The sequence below is a fragment of the Venturia canescens genome, chromosome 6 (genome assembly GCF_019457755.1).
Source record: "Venturia canescens isolate UGA chromosome 6, ASM1945775v1, whole genome shotgun sequence".
Lineage (NCBI taxonomy): Eukaryota > Metazoa > Arthropoda > Insecta > Hymenoptera > Ichneumonidae > Venturia > Venturia canescens.
The window spans coordinates 9896338-9918124 of NC_057426.1; the positions used below are offsets into that span (position 1 = coordinate 9896338).

At 40.3% G+C, this 21787-nt stretch overlaps 1 protein-coding gene across 2 annotated transcripts in view; it reads right to left on the minus strand.

The window, feature by feature from the left end:
• Sox15 (Sox box protein 15) overlaps positions 1 to 21787 on the minus strand; it is a 40226-nt gene that overhangs the window by 16456 nt on the left and 1983 nt on the right. For both annotated transcript variants that reach the window (XM_043421376.1, XM_043421375.1), the window contains exons 2-4: positions 17588 to 17858; positions 6915 to 7098; positions 6169 to 6439 (exon numbers count right to left, since the gene is read on the minus strand). In XM_043421376.1, the coding sequence (XP_043277311.1) occupies positions 6169 to 6439; positions 6915 to 7098; positions 17588 to 17799 (667 nt within the window). In that variant the 5' untranslated portion in view covers positions 17800 to 17858. The remainder of the gene's footprint in view (positions 1 to 6168; positions 6440 to 6914; positions 7099 to 17587; positions 17859 to 21787) is intronic.

Here is a 21787-nt window from a genome sequence, read left to right on the forward strand (position 1 = left end):
GAGGATTTTGGAAGGTTTCGGCTTAATTTAAGGGGTTTATCCTAATTGGAATTTTCGAAAAATCCATTTTTTTTATCGCCTCTTTCGAAAGTATATATACTTGTTTAAATGCGTTTTTCTCAAAATCACGTTTTTCGACGGCTCGTTAATAAAATCTCCGAAACTATTTGATTTACTTACCAAAATTTGACCACGCGTTGTTCATGACTATAGCTGTAGCGCGTGTCATGCGAATTTTGAAATTTTGTGGAGAACTATTGTTTTTGCAAAAAACGATGAAAACAAAGCGTGCCTTTTCGTGGTTTTTAGAAAAATGGCCGCCATCTTGTCGTTTTTGAAAAAATAAAAAATCGTGCGATCTGCCCGCTATGGCCATTGAATCTAAAACCATTTTTATTTTTTTTCTTCGATCATCCATTCCAGAGATTTTATCAACAGCGCAAACCCATTTTTTTGGACCTGTCTTCTCCCCCATTTTTCTGTACGAAAACTGAGTTAAATAAATATAAAAAAAATTCTGTGTATTTTGAGAGTTTATTTTTCAGGCCTAACACTTTTTATATATCCATATTTGTAATATATACCGGCCAAAAAAATTCGCGAAAATAATCTTTTTTCTGGCAGTCTAATTAGGGGAGACCCCTTAACAGAAACCGACGGGGTTGTGTGGGTTTGCAATCGAAATTGGAATCCCCCATGGGTATCGGTTTCTGCGACGTTTAAAGAGCGGGACTGGCGATGCTCGGAGTTTAAAATTTCTGGATTTTACGCCTTTTTCATTCTCACGTTTACTTGAGGACGAAAAGAACGTAAATATACGTGTGTATACTTGTATAAGCATAATAAATAGTGGCACTATTGTACACGTGGTGTTATTTGCTGGCTGCCACATTTGTCGTAGGTGGTCTGCTCAAGAAAAGCGAGAGCGTATGGCGTCCTCGCTGACCAGAAACTCAACTTCTCGCACTATATATTATCCGTCTACGAGCTACGTCTCTTTGTCACATGCGACCACGTGCCGTTAATGAACCAGCGTTCGCGTTCACCGAACTTCCTCTTTATACGTGATTGTTGTGTCTAAAGCGAGAAAAACTTGTCTCCTGTTCGAATAATTTGAAAATAAATGCATATATCTCAATATTCGAAAAGCATTTGAAAAAAAAAAAAAACAATTTATTTCTTCAGTTATTTTGGAGGGTTTCGTTCCCTTGATGGAGCGATTGGTCGTGGAACGATTTGTTGGGAAAGCGCAACTTTTTTTGGAACCCGATACGTTTGTTATAGATTTTCATTCGAATTTACACATTCAACGTAAAACGTATTTTCAATCGAATGATTTTTCCTCGATGCTTTATATTCAAGCCCTTTCCTCGTGATGAGTTTCATCATTTTCATCCACGAGTTCGTTCAGCACTTTATTTATTGATTTTTTGTGACGTTACAATCGAGCCATGGTCTCACTATAATTGGCAGAGCTTCGACTCCATAGAAAATCTCATTTATCTCCGGTTTGATGAAAAATCAATAAGATCTTCCGGCTGGAGATCGCGCACCGATAAATGCCAGCGTAATTTTCATCGTCTCAGGAGAATTATTTTGTGGCGACGGTTAGTCGTGAGCCGAGACTCTCTCTCGCTCTCTCTCCGTCTCTCTTACCCCGACCTCGTCGTACTGATGACGACGACGAGGCGCAAGAGGTGCTCGTGCCGGAAACGCCTCGAGATCCTGCGCACTACCATCCATTTTATCCTATTTCCGGTTGACGCTTTCACGTGGGAATGCACATCTTTTCTATGTTAAAAACAACGCTGACTTATCGTTCGGTTCACCAACCAAAAGTGATTTCACTGCGATCTAGAAAATTTTTCCGTCTCCAATCAGCGAAACATAAAATTTCAGTGACGATCCCCATTCTTCTAACTTTCAAGTATTTTTACTTGAAGAAAATAGCGTTTTAGCTTGTTCCTTCATTCATAAAAGGTGAAAGAGAATCCTTACTAGGGATCGTGAGACAAACAATTAACACGCCGATTTCCGGTTTATTTTTCACAACAGTCTTCTGATATCGTTCACATCGAAAGCCCCTCAATATCGGAATAATAAAAAAAGAAAAGATTTTTTTCCGATTCGCATAAACATGAGAAATCAGATGCGATACTCGAAGAGTTTACTAAGAAATAAAAACGTACGACGAAGTATCGAGGACCGGAGCGAATTGATTTGATTTTAGTATCGACTTGGAAAGGAGAAAAGGGACGAAGAAAGGCTTTTTAATATCATCTGAATGATCGAAAGAGTGAAAACGAAAGAGTTGGAATTTAATGGGGAACGAGAAATGAGCCATGAATTTTTTAGTGTATGTTTTAAACAGAAAAAAAGTATGGGCAAGAGTTAACGGTCGATGAGTGATTAATAAAGATGCGCGAGCACGCTTCCCACCGGATATAAAGGCCCTACTACAGAGGAGGTATACCACGAGAAGACCACACATCAGTCTCACGGGAGATTCCGCTCTTGCAACGCGAGTACAGGAGAGAGAGAGAGAAGAGAGACGTTGCACTGGTCGGATAAGGCAAACGTGAAAATCGTCGTATGCACAAACATGCATTTCATGACCTCGAGCATATTTTTAATGCTGCAAGAGAGGCTCGCAAAAATATGAGGAGAAGAGGAACTGGCATGAAGCGTGTGACGCTATCGGCACTTTAATCGAGCATACTAAAAAAATACGATTCCTTTAAACCCCCTGATACGATGTAAAAATATGAAATTCTTCAAAATTTAATGATCGTTGCTGAAATTCATGAGAATTCAATGTACTCTGATAAACAAAATTTACAGATCAAATCTATGAAAAATGAAAACCTTCTTTTCTAACCAAAAGAAACTTTGTTCGAAAGAATATTCATCATTTTCCATCAGCCTATTTTTGTTTTTAACGATGATGAATAACAATATCAAGTTTTTACGTATGAAAATCAACTTTTGGTGACCGATATAACTGGCTTATTGATCGGACCTTAAATTTGATAAAAAGGGGGAAAAAAATCGAGTCAATTTTTGATAAAACTTATCATTTTCAATTTTACCAAGACAACGAGTGACAAAATAGAAAAATATCGATAAACATGGTCGAAATGTCGAAATAACAATATCCCAAGAAATTTATTGATTATTCGTGAACATTTTTTCAATTTTCTGCTCGCTTTTCGATGGAAATTATACTAAAATTGGTGACGCGGAGGGTTTGGGGGATCCGATCGAATGGTTAGAAGCCATTTGACCTGCGAACTCGAGAATTCCACAATTTTCGTGTTACAGTTCGTTTGATGAGTGTGTAAAAATGCTTAAGCGACATAATATTCGTACGAGGATGAAATATGTACGTGGTTCAGATCGCGGAACATGATGCGTACGAAAGCATATTGCACACCCCGGAGAGACACGCGTCTCCGCATATAATAATAACAGCAACAATAATAATGATCAAAATAATAAATGCACTCCGTGTACGTACGCACGGGCCACAAAACGGACATATAAAACGAAGAACTCGCGCGTTCACGGCGTGCAGCACACGCGCATGAATATGTACGATGTCTGCTGCCCGAAGAAAAGAAGCGACGAAGAAAAAAAGGAGAAAGAAAAACGACGAAAATATCGTACACAAATATGCACCGGGAATGGCGAGAGTGAGGAAGGGGGAGGGACCAAAATGGGGTGAGAAAAGAATGATCGAGGAACGAAAAAGGCCGGAAACCTGTGAAATTTTCATTTTTAGTTGGTACACCGAATCGCTTGGCTGAAAAATCGAAAGGGGCGACGTGAGTTAAGAGAAAGAAAATGGTTTTTGAAGAATCTTCTGAAATTTTGGAGTCTGATTAATTTTTCGATCACGCACGATGAAGCTTACGGTAGTGTCAAGTTTGCTGTTACTTTCAATTTTTTATCCATCACTTATTCATCCACAATTAGAGTCGTTTGGAGAATTGATAAATTTTATTCATCTCACGGTTGAATTGTTTATTCAGAATGAATTTTTTTTTTCACGATCGAGCAAGCCTCGCGTGAGTTTACTTGGCAGTTGAGAGTTTTCTCTCTTCCCCGTTATGGCAATAACGTCTCGGATGCCAATTGTCGATAATCCAAGGTGTATATGCCCGTCGTTCTCGACGATAACGACGATTGCGTTCACTCGACGAACCGATTTATAACGGGTGTGGCTGATCTGGCTCCGTCGTGGCCACAAATCTCGCGGCTCTATTTTGTGCCGAGTAATAGATTTTTAACTCTCCATTCCCGCGAGCGCGAGAAGGAATGAATTGTCACTTTTTTCAATCAATTATATTCACCTCGATTAAATACGACGAGGCATATTTACTTTCACGTTGAAACGACGATTGATTGAAAAAGCAGAAAGATGATCCGTCATGCGGACTAACTGAGATTTCAGTCGATTGGACATGCAATTTCCAAATTCTAAAGTCAACGCTATAATGATAAATTTGAAAAAATCAGGAACAAATGAGATTGAAAATTGGAGTAAAAATTCTGATCTTCTTCGACAAATCTCGATGAGACCTCAAAATTTATTGTTCGATCTGAGGGTTTGAGAAAAGCTCTAAAAATCCGACGTACACTTGAGCAGTTATTATCGAAGAATTGTCGCGTGAAAGATTAATCGTAAAATAGTTTTTTGTAGCATCAAAGAAATGTGCTCTTCTCGTCTTAACCGCGTCCAAGTGAGGCATTATCATAAGCTGATAAGCTGTGGAAAGCGTGCTCGAGATTTAGTGCCGTGTACGAAAGATCGGCTTGACGCAAAACAAGGATAACTTGTATGCAGGCGGCTCTTCCTTTCTCCTTATACGCGGACCGCAAAATTACTCGGGCAAAAGTTAATACATATGTATGTATAACCCGTGTTTTTCTTCTGCTCTTCGTGTCAGAAGGCACAGCAATTAATTTAATAACCCTAGAGACGAATCTTCCATCGTTGTAAAGTGGCGCTGTATACGCGAGACAAAATTTTTCCACAAAACTTTCTCGTTCGTAACGGGGACAAGAAAATGATGGAGTGAAACATGAACGTTACGATAAATTGTGTGAAAAAAACATTTCTGTTTTCAGCCTCGACTATTTTCGAAAAGAGTTTACTGACTTTTAATCGCACTTTTTTAAGGGGGGTCCTGCTCTAGAAGGTCAAAAAAATAGACGGAAATAACTCACCATAGCGAACTTTTCGGTACAGTTTTTGGGATATTTCAAGAGTAAAAAAAAATTTTTTTTATGTGAGAAATACTAATTTGTAAATGGTTTATGCACAGCAGAAGTCTGATTGTCGAAGTTTCTCAGCTGCGTACAAAGTGGAGATCGTGAGTATTGTCTGCAACAAAAATTCCACATTTTTTTCATTTTCATACATTTTCCTTTCACGCGAGCCTATAAAAACTCGAAAAAATTGCGAAATTCTATATTTATCGCTCGTTGAAGTGATATTCTTCTTCTTAGAAGCGTTTTTTTTTTTTTCAAAGTCGTTAAAAATATAGAATCTCGCAATATTTTCGGATTTTTATAGGTTCATGTGGAAAGAAAACATGAGAATGAAAAAAATGGGAGATTTTTGTTGCAGACGATTCTTACGATCTCCACATTGTACGCAGCTGAGAAACTTCGACAATCAGACTTTGAGCATAAACCATGTGCAAATTAGTATTTCTCACATTAAAAAAATGTTTCTGTACTCTTGAAATATCCTTGAAACTAGACCGAAAAGTTCGCTGTGATCAATTGTTTCTTTCTATCCTAAAATCATTTCCGAAAACAATCGATTTTTTTGACTTTCTAAAGCAAGACTCACCCCCTTAAAATTCAGCTGCGCGCACAGTTTCAATCTAAAATCGAAAAATGTGATTTTTCCTATGAATTTTGCTTCGTTTAGCAGAATTCAAAATGGATCGAAAATCGTTCGGTTTGAATTTCAAGAGAATGCAACGCCAAAGTCCTGCGACTCCAACGGTTCAAGGGAGGGATCAGCATTTTGAAGCAGTGGTCGTGAGTTCACTTTTGATAGGGAAATTTGAGTGAGAATATTCATAAAATTGGAATGAAAGTAATGAAAAAGTGGCTAAAAGCATGGCGTTGAAAGAGAAAGGAATAAAAACTCACCGAGCATCTTGCTGAGATCGGCATTGTGGAGATCGGGATTCTCGTCGGCCAATTTCTTTCTCTCGACCTTTGCCCACACCATGAACGCGTTCATGGGTCTCCGTATGCGTTGCTCCTTGAGGCTCCGCTGAGCGGAGCTACCGGGATGACACATTTTAACACCACCGGGTATCGACGATAATCCTTGCTGATAGTCGATCGGTGGTGCCGAGGCCAACCATGACATGTCCTCGAGTCGTTGTTGGGCGTTACCGCTCAGCATTCCCGGTATCTTAAATATTTCAACGATTCTTTTTCTTTTTCTATCGTACCGCCCAATATACGCGAGGGATTGCGAGGGTGTGAGCAAGCCGAATGCAAGGACCTCGCGTAATCAAAGATCGTTGAAACAATACGCAAAAAGGCGAAGGTCTCGAAGGCCGGAATTTCGTTGCATCGTATACGGAGACGATTAGTATCGAATGCCAAACGAATTTTATAGGCCGAGCGTTGAAAAGAACGCGAATTACAGTGACAAATATTTTTTACTTTCTCGCAATGTTTATTCGGTAAAATGAAATGATTCGACGTTTCACTCTGTTCTACGGGATAAGAAAACAAACAAGGGACATTTATGTTCCAGTAGGAAACCAATTAGTTGGTGATTGGAGAGATTTTTATTTGCCAAAAATTTATTCCATTGTCGTTACAGATTTCAAATGATTTTCTTCGCTTTTTGGTTAAATGTCAACGTACAAAAGACTCACCGGAATCATTTGGGTGTCCATGGACATCGAACCTTCGTTCCCATCGATACCTGAATCGATATCGAACGCTCTGGAAGTCGGGGTTGCATAGAGCGACGAATGAAGCGCCAGGAGCCCGGGCGAGCCTCCGTAACTACTTACAGGTGGTGGTGTCACTTCGCCCCTTTCATAACTATCGAGCATTCTGAAAGAATAATGTAAAATAATAAAAACATGAGCATTTTTAGACGGATATGAAACAAAAAATATGCCAAAATCTCGAATCAACCTCGAAAGAAGTCGTTATGGAATTATTCGTGAGTTTAATTCCTCTAGACCAATGAAACTCGTTCCTCGGAGTGGAATTACGAATTTCATTTTGATTATTGAAAAAGTGACCGATTCAACCGACATTTTTACTAAAAAATGCCAAGTCAAAAGGTTGCTGTTTGTTTCGTAGCCAAATAAACCGTTTATTTGCTACCTAAGACTGATTATTTACGATTCGAAAGAAGAGAAGTTTTCTTTGGTACGCGTTCAAAGTCTGTCCGAAAGACGAGAACTTTTGGTTTAGTGAAATCTGCGATTTTTATTTCATTATCGATGCAAAATTTAGTATTTTTACAGAGCACACGTCGTAACAAAAGATTATCAACGAGAACAATCAAGGTGTCTAGTTTGACATTTTGTAAAGGAATTTCAAAAAGCACTTTGAGTAACGCTCGTGCGAATTTCTCGAAGTGATCAACCGGGAAATGAAATTTTCTCAAACCACTGAAAAGCTAATTGTACCAACAAGGAAGATTGCTTCACGTCGATCGTGAAAACTAAATTTAAAAACAAATACTTTTCCTAAAGACTTCGTAGCAATAACGCAGACGAAGCAGGGAAAGAGCTCGCATGCAAGTATAGAAATGTATACAAAAGAGAGATGACTCTCGAGGCGAGCGTTGGAACGCTGGTAGTTCTCGTAAGCGGCCGATTGATCTGTCAACCCTGATGTGTCTCTTTGTAAAAGTCGTTGATCGACATGAATGAACCATTCAAGGCCATCTAATGGAATTCCCACGATTGTCCTTAAGGCATTATGCGATCGTGCATAGTTTCAATGGCACACTGGTCTCTCCCTCTTGCACCTCCATTTATGCACACTCGTGCAAATACTATTGTTTGTAAATACTAAAAAATGTCTTGGTGTACAAAAGTAAATATATATTTGAGTTGTAAAGAATTGAGTAGATCGATGAGTCGAGGCTCGAAGTGGGGGAAAACCGGTTTTCGTGTCAATTAATCGATATAAGAATCCGATTATGATGCGAGGCTCATTTATAATGTAATTGATTAATCAATCAACGAATAAGTCTCGTGCCCTGGAGAAACTGTGTGCAGCAAAACAAGAGTATGTTAAATGTCTCAATTACGAGCTCCAGAGATACTAATGAAACAATGTAAGCACTAACGAGAATCAAATCAAATAAATGCGATATGCTTCCGTTTAGTTTCCGAGTGGGCTCGAAAGCGACACACTTCTGACGCGTTCGCAGAGACACGAACTCGTATAGATATGTGCGTCGTGCTATAAAAACATGAGAATGTTGCTGTGTGTTCCATATAATGTCCATTGTTTTAGTCTCTCTTTCCCTCTGGCTCGCTCTCCATCTTTTCCGTCTCTTCATCGAGAGATATTCTTGACGTGGACAAAAACGTCGCGGCATTTTCATTCAGTAAAGCCGCCGAGCTCGTGAACACACGACAACACCGTTGGCTTATAAAAGAAGACAAAACATTTGTTCTCCCGAGCCCCGGCGTTTTCTTTCGTGCTCCTCTTTTTCTCCCCCCGAGACAAGATCTCTTGCGTTTCATTGACGATCGCGCTTCAATGTCTTTTTCTCGGATTTCGCTCGTTCCGCGGGACGCGTGTCCCAGGTGCGATGTGGAACACTGAACCCGGAAGTGAGATCAGAGTTGCTGTAATCGTTCGGCACCTCGAGCGAGCTCACTGCCGGCGTGAGAGATTGGATTTGGAAAATCGGAACGTTCTCGAGGCTGCGAAAATACTTTGAAACCTTTTTTCCGGACTCCGCCTCGGAGTCTCGCTGAGAGGATTAAATATTCACTTGGATTTGTCGGGAGGGCGGTTAACGATAAGAGTTCAGTAAAAAGTACAGATGGCAAAAAATTCGTAGGATTTCTCAGCCTCGCGCTTAACAGTGTAAAAATTGGTGTCTGAACGTAAATTTGATTAATTTGTGCCGGAATCGCATGTGATTAAACCGATCAAACACTCGAATTGAAAGATTAGAGAACGGAGTTTTGCCCAGAGACTTTTCGTCCGTCATAGCAATAAAAAAGAGATTTCAAATAACCAATAAAACTCCGACGGAGATAAGACACCGCAAAGCAATCGCGAGCGCATTAAAAGTATCTTTCTCTTTCGCTCTCGCCTGAGAATCCTCCATTGTTTTATCGAGCGTGCAAAATTACATAGGTGCGATAATAGCGCGATACAAATAACGACTATAAAAAAACGAATGTCTAAACACTTATCCAGACGCGATTTTGTAACGCATTTATTGCGATTCTTTCTTATTTTATGAACGAACTTTAAGATCCAAATAAATCCTCGTACCTGCGTGACAGGCATATTTTGAGTCATATTTGCGAGAGAACGAGATGTCAAAAACTACGATACAAAGAATTTTTGGCATCATCAAAAAATGTCTCTCCTCTGTTGCCGAGCAATCCCAAGAGACAAAGGCGGCACAAACATTACGAAAGATGACGAAAAAAATATTTTTCAGATCCGGATTCGAAAAGGTTCCTTTCCAGATTCAACGTCTTACCCAATTCCCACAAATCGGTATAAACTTCGTTCTATATCGTTGGAGCTCTGCTTGAGTTCGTTTACTTGGTTGTTACGTGTAAACTTGTGGGGTTTGGCCATCACTCTAATAGGAATCGCCGGCGTTGGCAGCCGTCGGCTCGTCACTCACACGTGCATAATATAAATATATATATATATGCACATATATAAAATATTGCACATGAGAGAGCGGCCCGAATGAATTATTCTCAGATCGGTGGTGAGGCCTGGAGAAAGCTCTTTCCTGACTGAGCAACGTATGCGGTGTTCGCGAACCAAGTATACATTAGAAATAAATAAATAAATAAATAAAAACAGTACATTAATATAAGTGCGAGCAAAAACAGCGGAGTATAGAAAGAGGCATTTCGTATCAACGGCAACTCATCAGGTTATCGAGGTCACAAGACCCAAAGGCCTTATCATCGTCGATTTCGTTGAATAAAATTTTCAAAAAAATATAAAAACGTGCAAAAAACTCAAGGCGATTTTAAACTTTCGTGAATTTCTTGCAAATGATCGAGGGAGGCGATTATTCGATGAGTTTCCGGATATGGTGACCAACGTTTTTCCATCTGTCACAAAATCGAATTCTTCCGCTCATACTGTTTTACAATTTCGGGATAAGTTCGAATTTGGGGAAAAATAAAGAAAGAAAAGAAATCAAACCTGGAACTAATTCGTCTTGCAATAAATCAGAAGCGTTAGAATTTTACAAAAAAGGACTTTGGTATTAAATGTTAATGTGCAATTATCAAATTGATGTCACAATTATTATCGATTAAATTACCGCGAGAACTCGATAATCGGTGACTCGACTGAGCTTTTCACGAGACGCGAATAATCTCCCGGCCTCGCTCGACCGACGCGGCGCACTCACATTCGATATCGCACTCACTCGCGAATATATTTTACATTCAAACGCGGAAACGAGAAAGATCATTTTCAATAATGAAAAACAGGAGGTTTCTCGATTCGGCCACGAGACTATCGTAACTTGGGTGGATTTTTCCGAGAGCTGCTTCGCTTCCCGCTACGAACAGGCGACAAGAGCGGTTTAAAAAATGGCAGATTTAAAGCGAATGGCGAAGATGCCGCCGCGAGCGAATTCATTGCACGAATACAGGATCGAACACTATTTTAAATGTCAAGTTAGATTCAAATTTTGGGCTCAATTACCGTGAATCACAAGTGTGTCCTGCTCAATGCTCACCGAAAATCTGACGAGCTCGCTGTACTCTCGTTACGCGGTGTGTTACCGCCCCTCCTGAATTTTCACGACTTAGGTGACAGGCTCGTCACAGTAAAATTAATTACGGGCGTTGGGCGGGGTGCCGAATATTTGCGGGAGTATTTCTTCCGATAAGGTAATTAAATATGCCCCAGGCCTACATGATTTTCGCGACAGGAATTGACGGGAGTAAAACAACTCTCAGTTGTTCCATTCGTTCGTTTTTTGCACCAGAAAACGTTGAAATTCTTAAGGGTTGAGGACCCTCCGGAATTGATGATTTGAAATATTCCCGAACGTTTTTCTAGCGATTCGCGTCGATGTGTGTTTGTGTGATGTAATGTGATTTTTTCATACGAGCCCAGCTCGAAGTATGCAGACGTCAATTCGAAAATGTTTTCCCCTCTCCTTTCCAGCCTCAAAGCTTTCTCGTTCCGTCGATCATTCTAGTTTAAAAAAAAACAAAAAACATATTCGGGACGCAATTAATTCAACTTCTCTAGAATTATCTCATTCTCTCGCCCAAAATGAGTATCCCGTGAGTAGAATCGTGGCTGAAACATTGAGCAGGAGCCCGAATTCCGAATCCATGGGACGTGGCAAGTTTCCACGTCACAATATGCATCGAAAACATAACCGCGGATGCATAAGGAGCCGGTGATTTAAATAAAGTGATGAATTTCAACGTTCAAATCGCTTCGTACTTATTCGACGAGGTCTCGAATCGTCCGTTGACATAAGAAATCGCGAAATTTTAAGTTCAGTTGTCTAATTTCAATCACGTGGGTTTTCAGGCTTTTTCCACACTCAACTTTAGTCCCCGCGTGTCATACACTCGTTACTTGGCGTTCGTGTACTCGCAGTTTGTTCGAAAGCACGCGAGAAGAGTTCCGCGAGACACAGAGACGCAGAAGACTTTGATTTTTAGTTTTAATTACGTGGGTTCTGGCCTTTTGCTTTTCAGCAGTCAACGTTTTCACGTGTTTGTTACTTACGCTCAATATGTAGCATTTATACAGTGTGCTTATGTGTTGAAAATACGGTAACACGATTGCAGAGGCGTATATTTCACTGCTGGAATAATGGCCGATCGAACACACCCTTGCGATACGTGAACGAAGTCTCGACAGTTCGAAGGTAAATGCAACAACGTAGCTGGCAGAGCAACGAATCGTACACATTGTATTTTATCGATTATTATTATTATTATTTATCTTTATTTTGTTTTTCCTTTCTCGTCGATCCCGATGCCGAAGGAACTGTAATTTTATAGGCCCCTGATTAAACTTTTAAATCGGACGTCCAATGCGCGGTTCACTTAGTAAGCGGAAGTGACGACCCCGCGCCGATCACCTCTGCACTACTAACGCTCCGATGGCCTCCCTCTGCGCTTCCCCCGGCGCTCGAGAGCTACTCGCATTTCGTCATCCGGACTTGAGAGTCTACTTCGAATGGACGGATCCGCGGGAGCCCTTCGCCTGGAGGAAATTCATCGCGTGGCCAGCACAAATGAGATGGAACGCGTTCCCTCGGGATACTGGAATTTACAACCGAGACGTTTTCGTAGCTGTTCTGAAGGCCGGAATGGACAGCATTTTGTTGAGATTTTGAGGATCGTTTTTCGAGAATCTTGAATCGATATTAACCTCGTTGATGCTGTCGTGTCCCCGGAGCTGTGAATGCGACATTGTTTGACAGTAAAACGTCCGGAAAATTTGTGCGAAATAAACTGGGCACTCGTGCATTCGATGACTCGGACGAGCGAAGACGATTTTACGATTGGCAATGCGAAAAGTATCAAAGTGCAATAAATATTCAATTGAAAATGATTGAATAGAAAAACATTGAAGAATATGAGAGCATCGAGCTCTCCGAAGTCGATCAATCAAAGTGAAATAATTCGTACGTCCCATCAAAAGTTTTCAATGATTTAATATCGCGTGGAACGAATTTAAAAAACCGGGTGAATTTACAGCTCAACGTTTAGCTGAGACGTGCGAAAGTGTCCGGGAAAAGACGTATTTTACCTCGGTGACGGGGAGACGCAATAAAAAATAGCGAAAGAATAAATAAGAAGGAAGAAAGTGCTGCATTAGGAGCTGGAGGGAGTCGCGGGTGCATTGGGTGTGTCTGTGGCTGCGCTTTGGGCGTCGGGAGAGAATCCTCGCGAGGTGTGCAAGAACCTCGGGGTGTTCGTGGGGGATTTTTTTGCTGGGAGAAAGAGAGGTGAGGCCTCGCGGAAAGAGGTGTTCCCTCTTTGTTCGCGAAACATTCGACGCCCTGGAGAACGAAGCACTCGAAGTAACTTTACACTCTTTCTCTCTTTCATGCTGCTGCTGCCTGCTGCCTTTTCCTCGTGTTTTTGTCTCTCTTTCTAGCTGTCTCGTCTTATACGCAAGAATAGCGAGTTGCCAATGGACGAAGTGTGGTCGGTAACGAACGTTCGGCTTCCGTTTTAAACGTGGGGTGTTTTCGCCACTGTTTCTTACTTTCCGTTGTCTCATTATGCAGCTCAAAATAAGGAAAAAAGGAGCCGCGGACCGGGCTGAAAAAGTCTTACTGTTATCGTAACGTTTCCTCGATTAATTTCATCGTTTTTCCAACGCCCCACGATCCAACAATGAAATATGTGTCACCAAAAAAATGACGTTACGAGGGTCGAACAATGTCAGAGAGAGAGAGAGAGAGAGAGAGAGAGAGAGAAATCGGCACGAGGACGATGACGAAGCTGCGGCGGAGTGTCACACGCGGAGACGAATTTGCATATTATTTTCCATCGGCGAATCACTTCGAGCGAATATTCTTCTCCTTTTATTATCTCGCGATTTTTGGTTTGACATGTGCAAAGAGTCGCGTGAACTTGGCATACCTCGTACGATAATTCAACAATTTTAATGAAGAAACGAACGCTCGGAAAAAAACGGAATGAGCAAGATTGGAAAAACCCTTGGAGCTTGTTGTTTCCGCGATGAGAAATCAAAATGTTTGTTCGATTATCGTTTTAAAGGCATTACGTCAGATCTTTTAACACCAAAGTCAAAACCGTTGACACTTTCCTCTCCTCTTCCCTCTACAAAGCGCTTCTGCCGAGTTGATTCTCGGTACATTTATTCTTCATAAATTACTCGTACGCCGATCCATCGAGGCTTAAGGTATCGTTCATGGAATTATCGACGACGAGACCTTACAATCGATGTTTAGACATTCGAAGAGAAAGACTCGCCTCTCTCTCTCTCTCTCTCTTTCTTTTTTCTCTCTTTCTCGATATATGTCAGTCTCGAGAGAAAAAAACACTTTCGATCTATTCGAAGAATTGCGGAGAACGCGCGCACAAATATTTTCAAAATACCGAGGCATAATTCAACAAACGTGTTAGCCCAGTTTTTTCCTTCTTTTTTATGAATTATGTAATGATTGTTTTCAGCGCCTTGTTCCTTTTTTGAGCAAAGCACAATTGAGCGAATAAGAGCCGAAATACGTTACTCATCATTATTAAGGGGCTCACCCCGTGTGGCAGTCAGATTTTTTGGGGTTTTCGCGACTTTTTTGCGACGAGAAAAAAAATGTAGAGTTTCGAAATTTGAAGGGTTCATTTATTCGTATTTTAACTCGGCGATAGAATTTTTTAACTCAGATATCTCGGCTCGATTCGACGTAAAACTACTCCACAGGAACCGGTATGCTTTTCCATGGTCTCCATAATTCGGAGGGATTACTTGATCTGAGAGGAGAAAACTGGAGAGCGTTTTGATTCGTAAAGGAGTGGCTATCGCCTGAATTAAAATCATGCAGAAATATTCAAAATTGAAGGATTATTGCGCTTTGAAAGATCTTTGAAAACTGAACTTTTGTGGTACAGAAAGTCAGTGAATTGGAGCTGGCGAGTGCGATGTCGTGTCTACAGTAGATCGAAGAGCAAACATTTTTTACACTCTGAAAAAAAATGTTACAAACGACAGCTGAATTGTGATTGATGCACGAATTTCAATCGAATCAGTTTTGATTAGGATTTTGAATTTTTCACTCAGATAATTGGATCGTCTTGAGTGCAATCCATTACCGACGTGAATGCAGTTTTTCATCCATGCAAGAGTTGCCAGATTTAAATGCAACGTGAATTTTCGATCCGTCTCTTCGAGGAAGGGCGAGGACGGAAAGAAGGGAAAGAAAAAAAATTGAGATCGCCCGAAGGAAAGAAATCCACAAAGAGTTGGAAAAAAATGGGTAAAAAAAGGGAGAATTGGACGTCGAGAGATGGAGAAAAGAGGGAATAAAATTTCAGGTCTTGCCGACACGACGCGCGGTGTCGCTCTCGCGACTCTCACGATCCTCCGGTCCCCTCCGCGTGTGCGCGGGAGAGACGCGTGCATAATATACTAGATCCTTAGCGAGGGCTCCGGACTCCTCCACCCGGAGAGAAGAGGATTCCGCGGATTTAACGAAGCGAACGCAGAAGTTAAACGAGACGACGAGGGAAAGGGGATAAAACGAGGACGAAGGCCAAAAAAACGATGAGGGAGAGAGAGAGAGAGAGAGAAAAAAAACGAGACACGAAATATACGCGTGCGAGTGAATATTTACTACGAGGGAGCTAGGCAAAGCTGTCAAAGGAAGCCAGACGCACACGATTTACACGCTCGATTTGAATAAGAAAAAAAAGCCAATTAGCTATTTTGCCTGCCGGGAATCGGGGCCGAAACCAACTTCCGATAATATTTTTCCACGAAAAAACATCGGCAAACCTCTTCAAACTTCTTTGAATAAAATCTCTCGAAAATGTGAATGAAAAAAACATTTGAAAACACCTTCAAACGGGCTGCTCTCAGATTACGAAAAAGGGTTTTCCCCCTCGAATTTCTTGGCAGTAACTTTGGCTCGACTGGCATCCCAAAATCTGTCGTTCACACAAACTTTTTTCCTCCAGCATATCCAAAGTATTTGATAAGAGGTTTAAGAGAGGCTGGAATTTCGTTTGAATCGTGGAATTGAAATAAAGTACGTACAAAATGGAGGCTTAAATTTTATTGAATAAGTGAAAAGAAAATTGGCTTGAAAAGTGGCTAAATAATTTCACGGTATAATGATAAATAATAGGGAGGGATGCGCGAGAAAGAAGAAAAAGGATACGAGAGGGTTTGGCGAAACGTATTGTAAGTTCTATCTCCTCGAGTGCGCTGATATCCTCCACACACGTTTATACGCAGACTCCTATACGTACGGATATTCACACAGATATGTATTCATGCATATTGCGTTGGTGAAGAGTCGCGCGAGCTCGCGGATCGACGTAGCGATTGACGATTACGCTAACCAAACACTCGGTCACGCCCCCGCAATTTGCCTGGAAGATCTCGCATCCCTGGGACCCTAATCGTCGCGCTAATAACAGGATTACCTTCGTTGCCTGGTACATGGAATCGTATACTTATCCCTAATTCCCCTCTTTTTTGAGCCCTCTCATCCCTTCCCTTGTGTCGTTATTAATATATGCGATACAAAATATATTTAATGTATACGATTCACGCATTCTGCACGCCAGGGAACATGCGAAACTCAAGCCCAAACTTTTTTCACGTTTCAACTTCGAGGTGATCGCACCCACGTCAAAAAAAAATCAATATTCAACGTTCGAGGGGGGTCGAGCATCGAGGTAATTGAAAAGAAAAAAAAAAACAAAACAAAACAAAATACCTCGAACCATCGTCAGTATTTGTTTCCTGAAGATTGGTAGCCTCAGATGAGAGAAATGAAGCTCGTTCTTAGGACTTAATCATGCGTTACTTGTGACTCGAAAAAGCAACTGAACTTTTTTGCTCTTTCAATGATGAGAGAAACGATTAAAATTTATTCTCGTAATTATTAAAATTATTTGTTACTTATTTGTTGAGATTGATCAATTTTTAATATAATGATAATGGTTAAAATACTTTCGCAGTAAAATCGTCAGGCAAAATGTGACAACAGCCATTTTCTATTTGTATGCATATGCATATCTATATTTTAAAACAGCTGGCTCATGGTGTCGTCAAACCTTCCACCGTTTGTGTCGTTATTATACTCGTTAACCTCAAACAAGTGTTTTTATTTTTCTATTCCCAAGTCATTTTCACAGGTAAAAAGGCTTTCTCAAGGCATCGCTGATATCTAAAAATATTTTATTTTCTTATTCTCGTTTTTGGCTCTCCAAAGTTGGGAGGATTGTATTTCATGAAATCGAAATCGTCGCACAAGTGTGCCTGCCATAAGAGCCTGTGTATGAGCCTTAAAAATTCCAAATTTAAACTCTTAAAGTTGGAATTTTCGATTTTCATGAGATTCGCGTGAACTCTTCCTTAACTATATCGGTTGAAAATAAAAAATACGAAAAAACGTGTTAATCGATCAACTGTAAATTCGGTTTTTATCGGCTCTTCGAAACAGTCAACAATTTTCGTCCGCGTTTTGTAATCGTTCAATTTTTATTTCACGATTGCGTTTAGCTTTACGTGAATTTTATATTTTGAGGAGAGTTCAAAAATCAGTAGTGCATAAAAAACCTTGAGATTGGAAAGGAAAATTTCGTTGCGAATTCATACTATCCATGCTCGAATTGAAACTTACGTGTAATGAGAGTAGGCGGAAGTGGCTTGCTGTTCGAGGTGCGAGGCTGCTGTTGTAAGTCCTTGCACGATAACAGCCGTTTGTTCCCTAACTGGCGATGAGTTTTGGGCTGAAGGTACACCGGCGTGATGGTAACGCTGGCACATCTCGGCCAAATTCCAACCATGGGCATCCATATATCGATAATCCTTCGATTTTCTTTGGTCTACCATCCATTTCACAAAAGTTTTACACCCGCGCGTATTCTCGCTTTTTTATCACTTCCGAACGACTGCAAAACGACCAAGAAAAAATTTGATTTAGCACGATGTTCGAGCTGAACATTCGTTAGACAAATAAATGAGGCAAACTACCATAAAATAATCAATGAAAATGATCAAATTTATAACAACGATACGAGCAAAGATCTGCAACTGGTTTAGTAAAATAGAATTCGTCTCTGCATAAAATATTCACGTGAAATATTCAGTAAGCTGAAAAGATGGTTCACAAAAAACGCTCAAGTTTCGATAGAAAAGAATCGAGCAACATTTGTTGGGGAATCCGTTTTTTAGGTTAACGATTTTTTTCTAAATCCTATGATGCGAAAATTGATAACGGTATTGAACGCTAGCGATGAAAAACTGATGAGTTGTTGCTAAGAAACGGAAGTAGATTTGTTAGTTCTTATGTCAGACAACTTTATTGACTTTTAGAAATATCGTCAGGTTTCATAAAATTTTCATTAAGTGATGACAAAATGTAGAAAAATAATGACGACGTATTTCGTCAAAGCGAATAAATTTCAATTATCAAAATCGTTTATTACAATCAAAAATTAAAGGACCTCGAACCATTTTTTTTTTTTTTCAAATAGTACACCAATATATCCGGCATTTCTTTCTCAAAATCTTATACGAACGAAAGTACGAATTCGATCTCGCAGGTCTGAGACCTTGGTTGTCTCCTTTGATTCGCAGCTATCTTTTCTTTATTACAACTTTTATTTATTTTTTTTTGCGTTCCCAGTAAGGTGGCAACGCGACACTCGGAAGACATTCCACGCTTCTATGCATCACTACAATCGAAATGACAGATCGGTGCGGAGGAAATCACGGCTATAAATGTTTATGCGATCTCTTCATACCTCGAAACGCCTCGAGGCATGTGAGAGATATTCAAAGGTTTGAAATTGACGAATTTTTCATTCGCACGCTCTCTATAAATTTAAAGTAATTATTTGTATAAAAAGCGAAACAAAATAAATCGGATGGAAAAACAAAAACACTTGAGAGTGTCGAAAAAACTTGGTTAATTTCTGAGGTGAATTCGAACTTAAAAAACGCAATGTCGATCTTCAACGTGGATTTAAGGGGTTCTACGCTAATTAGACTGGCAAAAAAAAGACTATTTTTAAGGATTTTTTTTTACCGATATAAATGACAAATATGAATATAAAGAGCCTCAAAATTACACTCTTAAAATAAACAAAAATTTTTTTTTTATATTTATTTTACTCAGTTTTCGTACAGAAAAATGGGGGGGAGAAGACAGGTCCAAAAAAATGGGTGTGCGCTGTTGAAAAATGGTTTTAGATTCAATGGCCACAGCGCACATCCTACGATTTTTGATTTTTTCAAAAACGACAAAATGGCGGCCATTTTTCGAAAAACCACGAGAAAGCACGTTTTATTTTCATCGTTTTATGTCAAAAAAAAATAGTTTCGCTCAAAATTTCAAAATTCGCGTGACACGCGCTATAGCTACAGTCATAAAGAACACGTGGTAAAATTTTGGTAAGGATCGGTTGAATAGTTTCGGAGATTTGCTCAACGAGCCGTCGAAAACCGTGATTTTGAGAAAACCGCGTTTAAACAAAGGCAGCCACGCGGTGCCGCACTCGGCGGTATCAGCGCGTTCAGACAGCCAAAAAAGTAAACGTCGCTCAAAATTGCACTTGGACTACTCAGATCTTTATAAAAATCAACTACGATACTTTTAAATACGCATACTTTCGAAAAATGCAATAAAAAAAATCGATTTTTTGAAAATTCCCATCAGGCTAGATCCCTCAAAGAGTGCCATCGAGGCATTCGTCTGTGTGGTCTGAAACAACCTGTACGTAAGTACTGAACAGGCGAGTATCGATCAGCGAAACAAAGTGAGAGAGAAAGAGAGAAAGCGTGATAAAAGAGAGGGAGAAAGAAAGATAGTACGAAGTATACTATTGCGGTATTTCATGATTATTATTACGAGAAACTGTTGCGTTGTATCCGCGAAGAAACCTCCGGAGGGATTGAGACCTCCGCGAGTTGTCGAGGGGCAAGATGTTACACGCGTTCTCTCCCTGCACATATACACACGTATACATATTCGCACGGAGCGTTATACACGCAAAGAGCCACGATCATAAGCATGCCGAATGTACAGATATACGAATGCGTGCCATTTTCTATATACATGTAAATATGTAATACGCATATGTAAGTGCATAAGCGTTCGTTCATACGTGCACACAAGTTGGTGTAGAGCAAAAACATTATGTTGAATGTATAAAGGCGATGAATGTAACGTCATGGGCTCGTTCCACACACGCTGCATACGCCTTTATACAACCAACTATATTTTATGGTTTCGCGGCTCGCTTTTGCACGAATGGTTTCCCTCTAATATTTACAATCCTTGTACATATGGTTACCCGTGTTCTCTTTAACGTACGGGCCATTATGCAGCAAGTGGCTCAGTATTTGGCTGTGAATTCGTTTCGGAATTAGAAAAAGTAGAAGACAAGCTCCTCGTCGGAAGAGTCGTTAGCGAACTGCATACCTGCGTCGCTGGCTCGATACGAAAATAATTTGACGAATCGCCCTCGAGAAGTTCGCTCATATTTTACGAGACTTTTAAGTTTCTCTGTACCAAAATCATCGCAACTTCAATGACAGTTATCGAACGCCGCGGTGATGAGACAATGTTTCATGAAATTTTCAGTAGCACAATAAATTTTCAATTTCCGTCACGAAACGAGACTAAATGTCACAAAATTTCGATATTTTTTTCCCGCAGCCTCAGAGCTCAAGTATTTATAGTCAATTGATAGATAATAAGTAGAGCCGAGTCCCACAGAATCGATGGCAATTATACACAAGTTCGTCAAACTCGAGTTTTCGATTCTGGCTTTTTCGGTAGCATTTTGCGATTTTTTCTTGTATTCATCGTTCGTCATCCGATATCGAATGTCCTCTAGATTTGAATATATGTGTCGAGAGGTACGCGAGCCCGCCCGCGAGATCTACGCTCAACTTGTGCTCTCCCCATTCAACCTGGTCTAGCCTTATCGCCGCTTCGAACATATAACTTCAATTCTCTTCTTACTAAGGAGGGAAGAGTGAGCGAAAGAGGGTGGAAGAGAGACAAAGAGGGAAGGCGGGCGGGGGGGAGAAAAGTCTCCACAATGAACTCGTAGGTATTATAACTCTGGCGAAACATACACGGAGAGGTAAAAGATATCCAGCACGAGTTTCGCTAAGTGATTCGAGCTACCAGTGAAGAGAATCTCGCTATAAAACGTTTTTATCGAAACTACGAGGGAATCGATGGTCGCAATGTTTTTTAGAGAATTCGAAAATCGAAAAGAAGCTCGAAACAAGTCAATATTCGTTTGGGTAAACAGAATGAAATTTGCACTTGAATTGATAAAAGTTGACGTAGGAAAAATAAATTGAAAATGTTTCTCCAGCGCACGAATATTCAGAGTATCGTTCAGTCGAGAGTTGACTGTTTTATCGCCGCAAATAAAAATCGAAGACACGAAATTCCACAGGAGGCAAGTGAGTTGATGGGACGAAAAAAGGGCACTGATAAAAAATTAGTTGCTCGTCGCCGCTCGGAGTACTCGATGAAAAAAATGCTCAAATTCCTTGTCGTCTTTTGTCCTCGTAGAGTTCCATAAATTCAGGAAAGATTTAGTATCGAATCGAGGATTCAAGCGACATTAATTGGAGGTTTATCCCTACGAGTTGCGGATACGATATTTTTATTTTGAATAAAATAAAAGGAGCAAGAGCGAACGAAGAGGAAGAAAGAGGGAGACGGAAAAAATGATGCTCGATACCGAGAGGCATACAGGGTGTTCCTATAGAACATAAGATACGCCCGTTACCCGGTACGCCCACGCTTCAGGTAACAGCCGTAGAGTAAATTTCTCGCTTATTATCCTTTCCT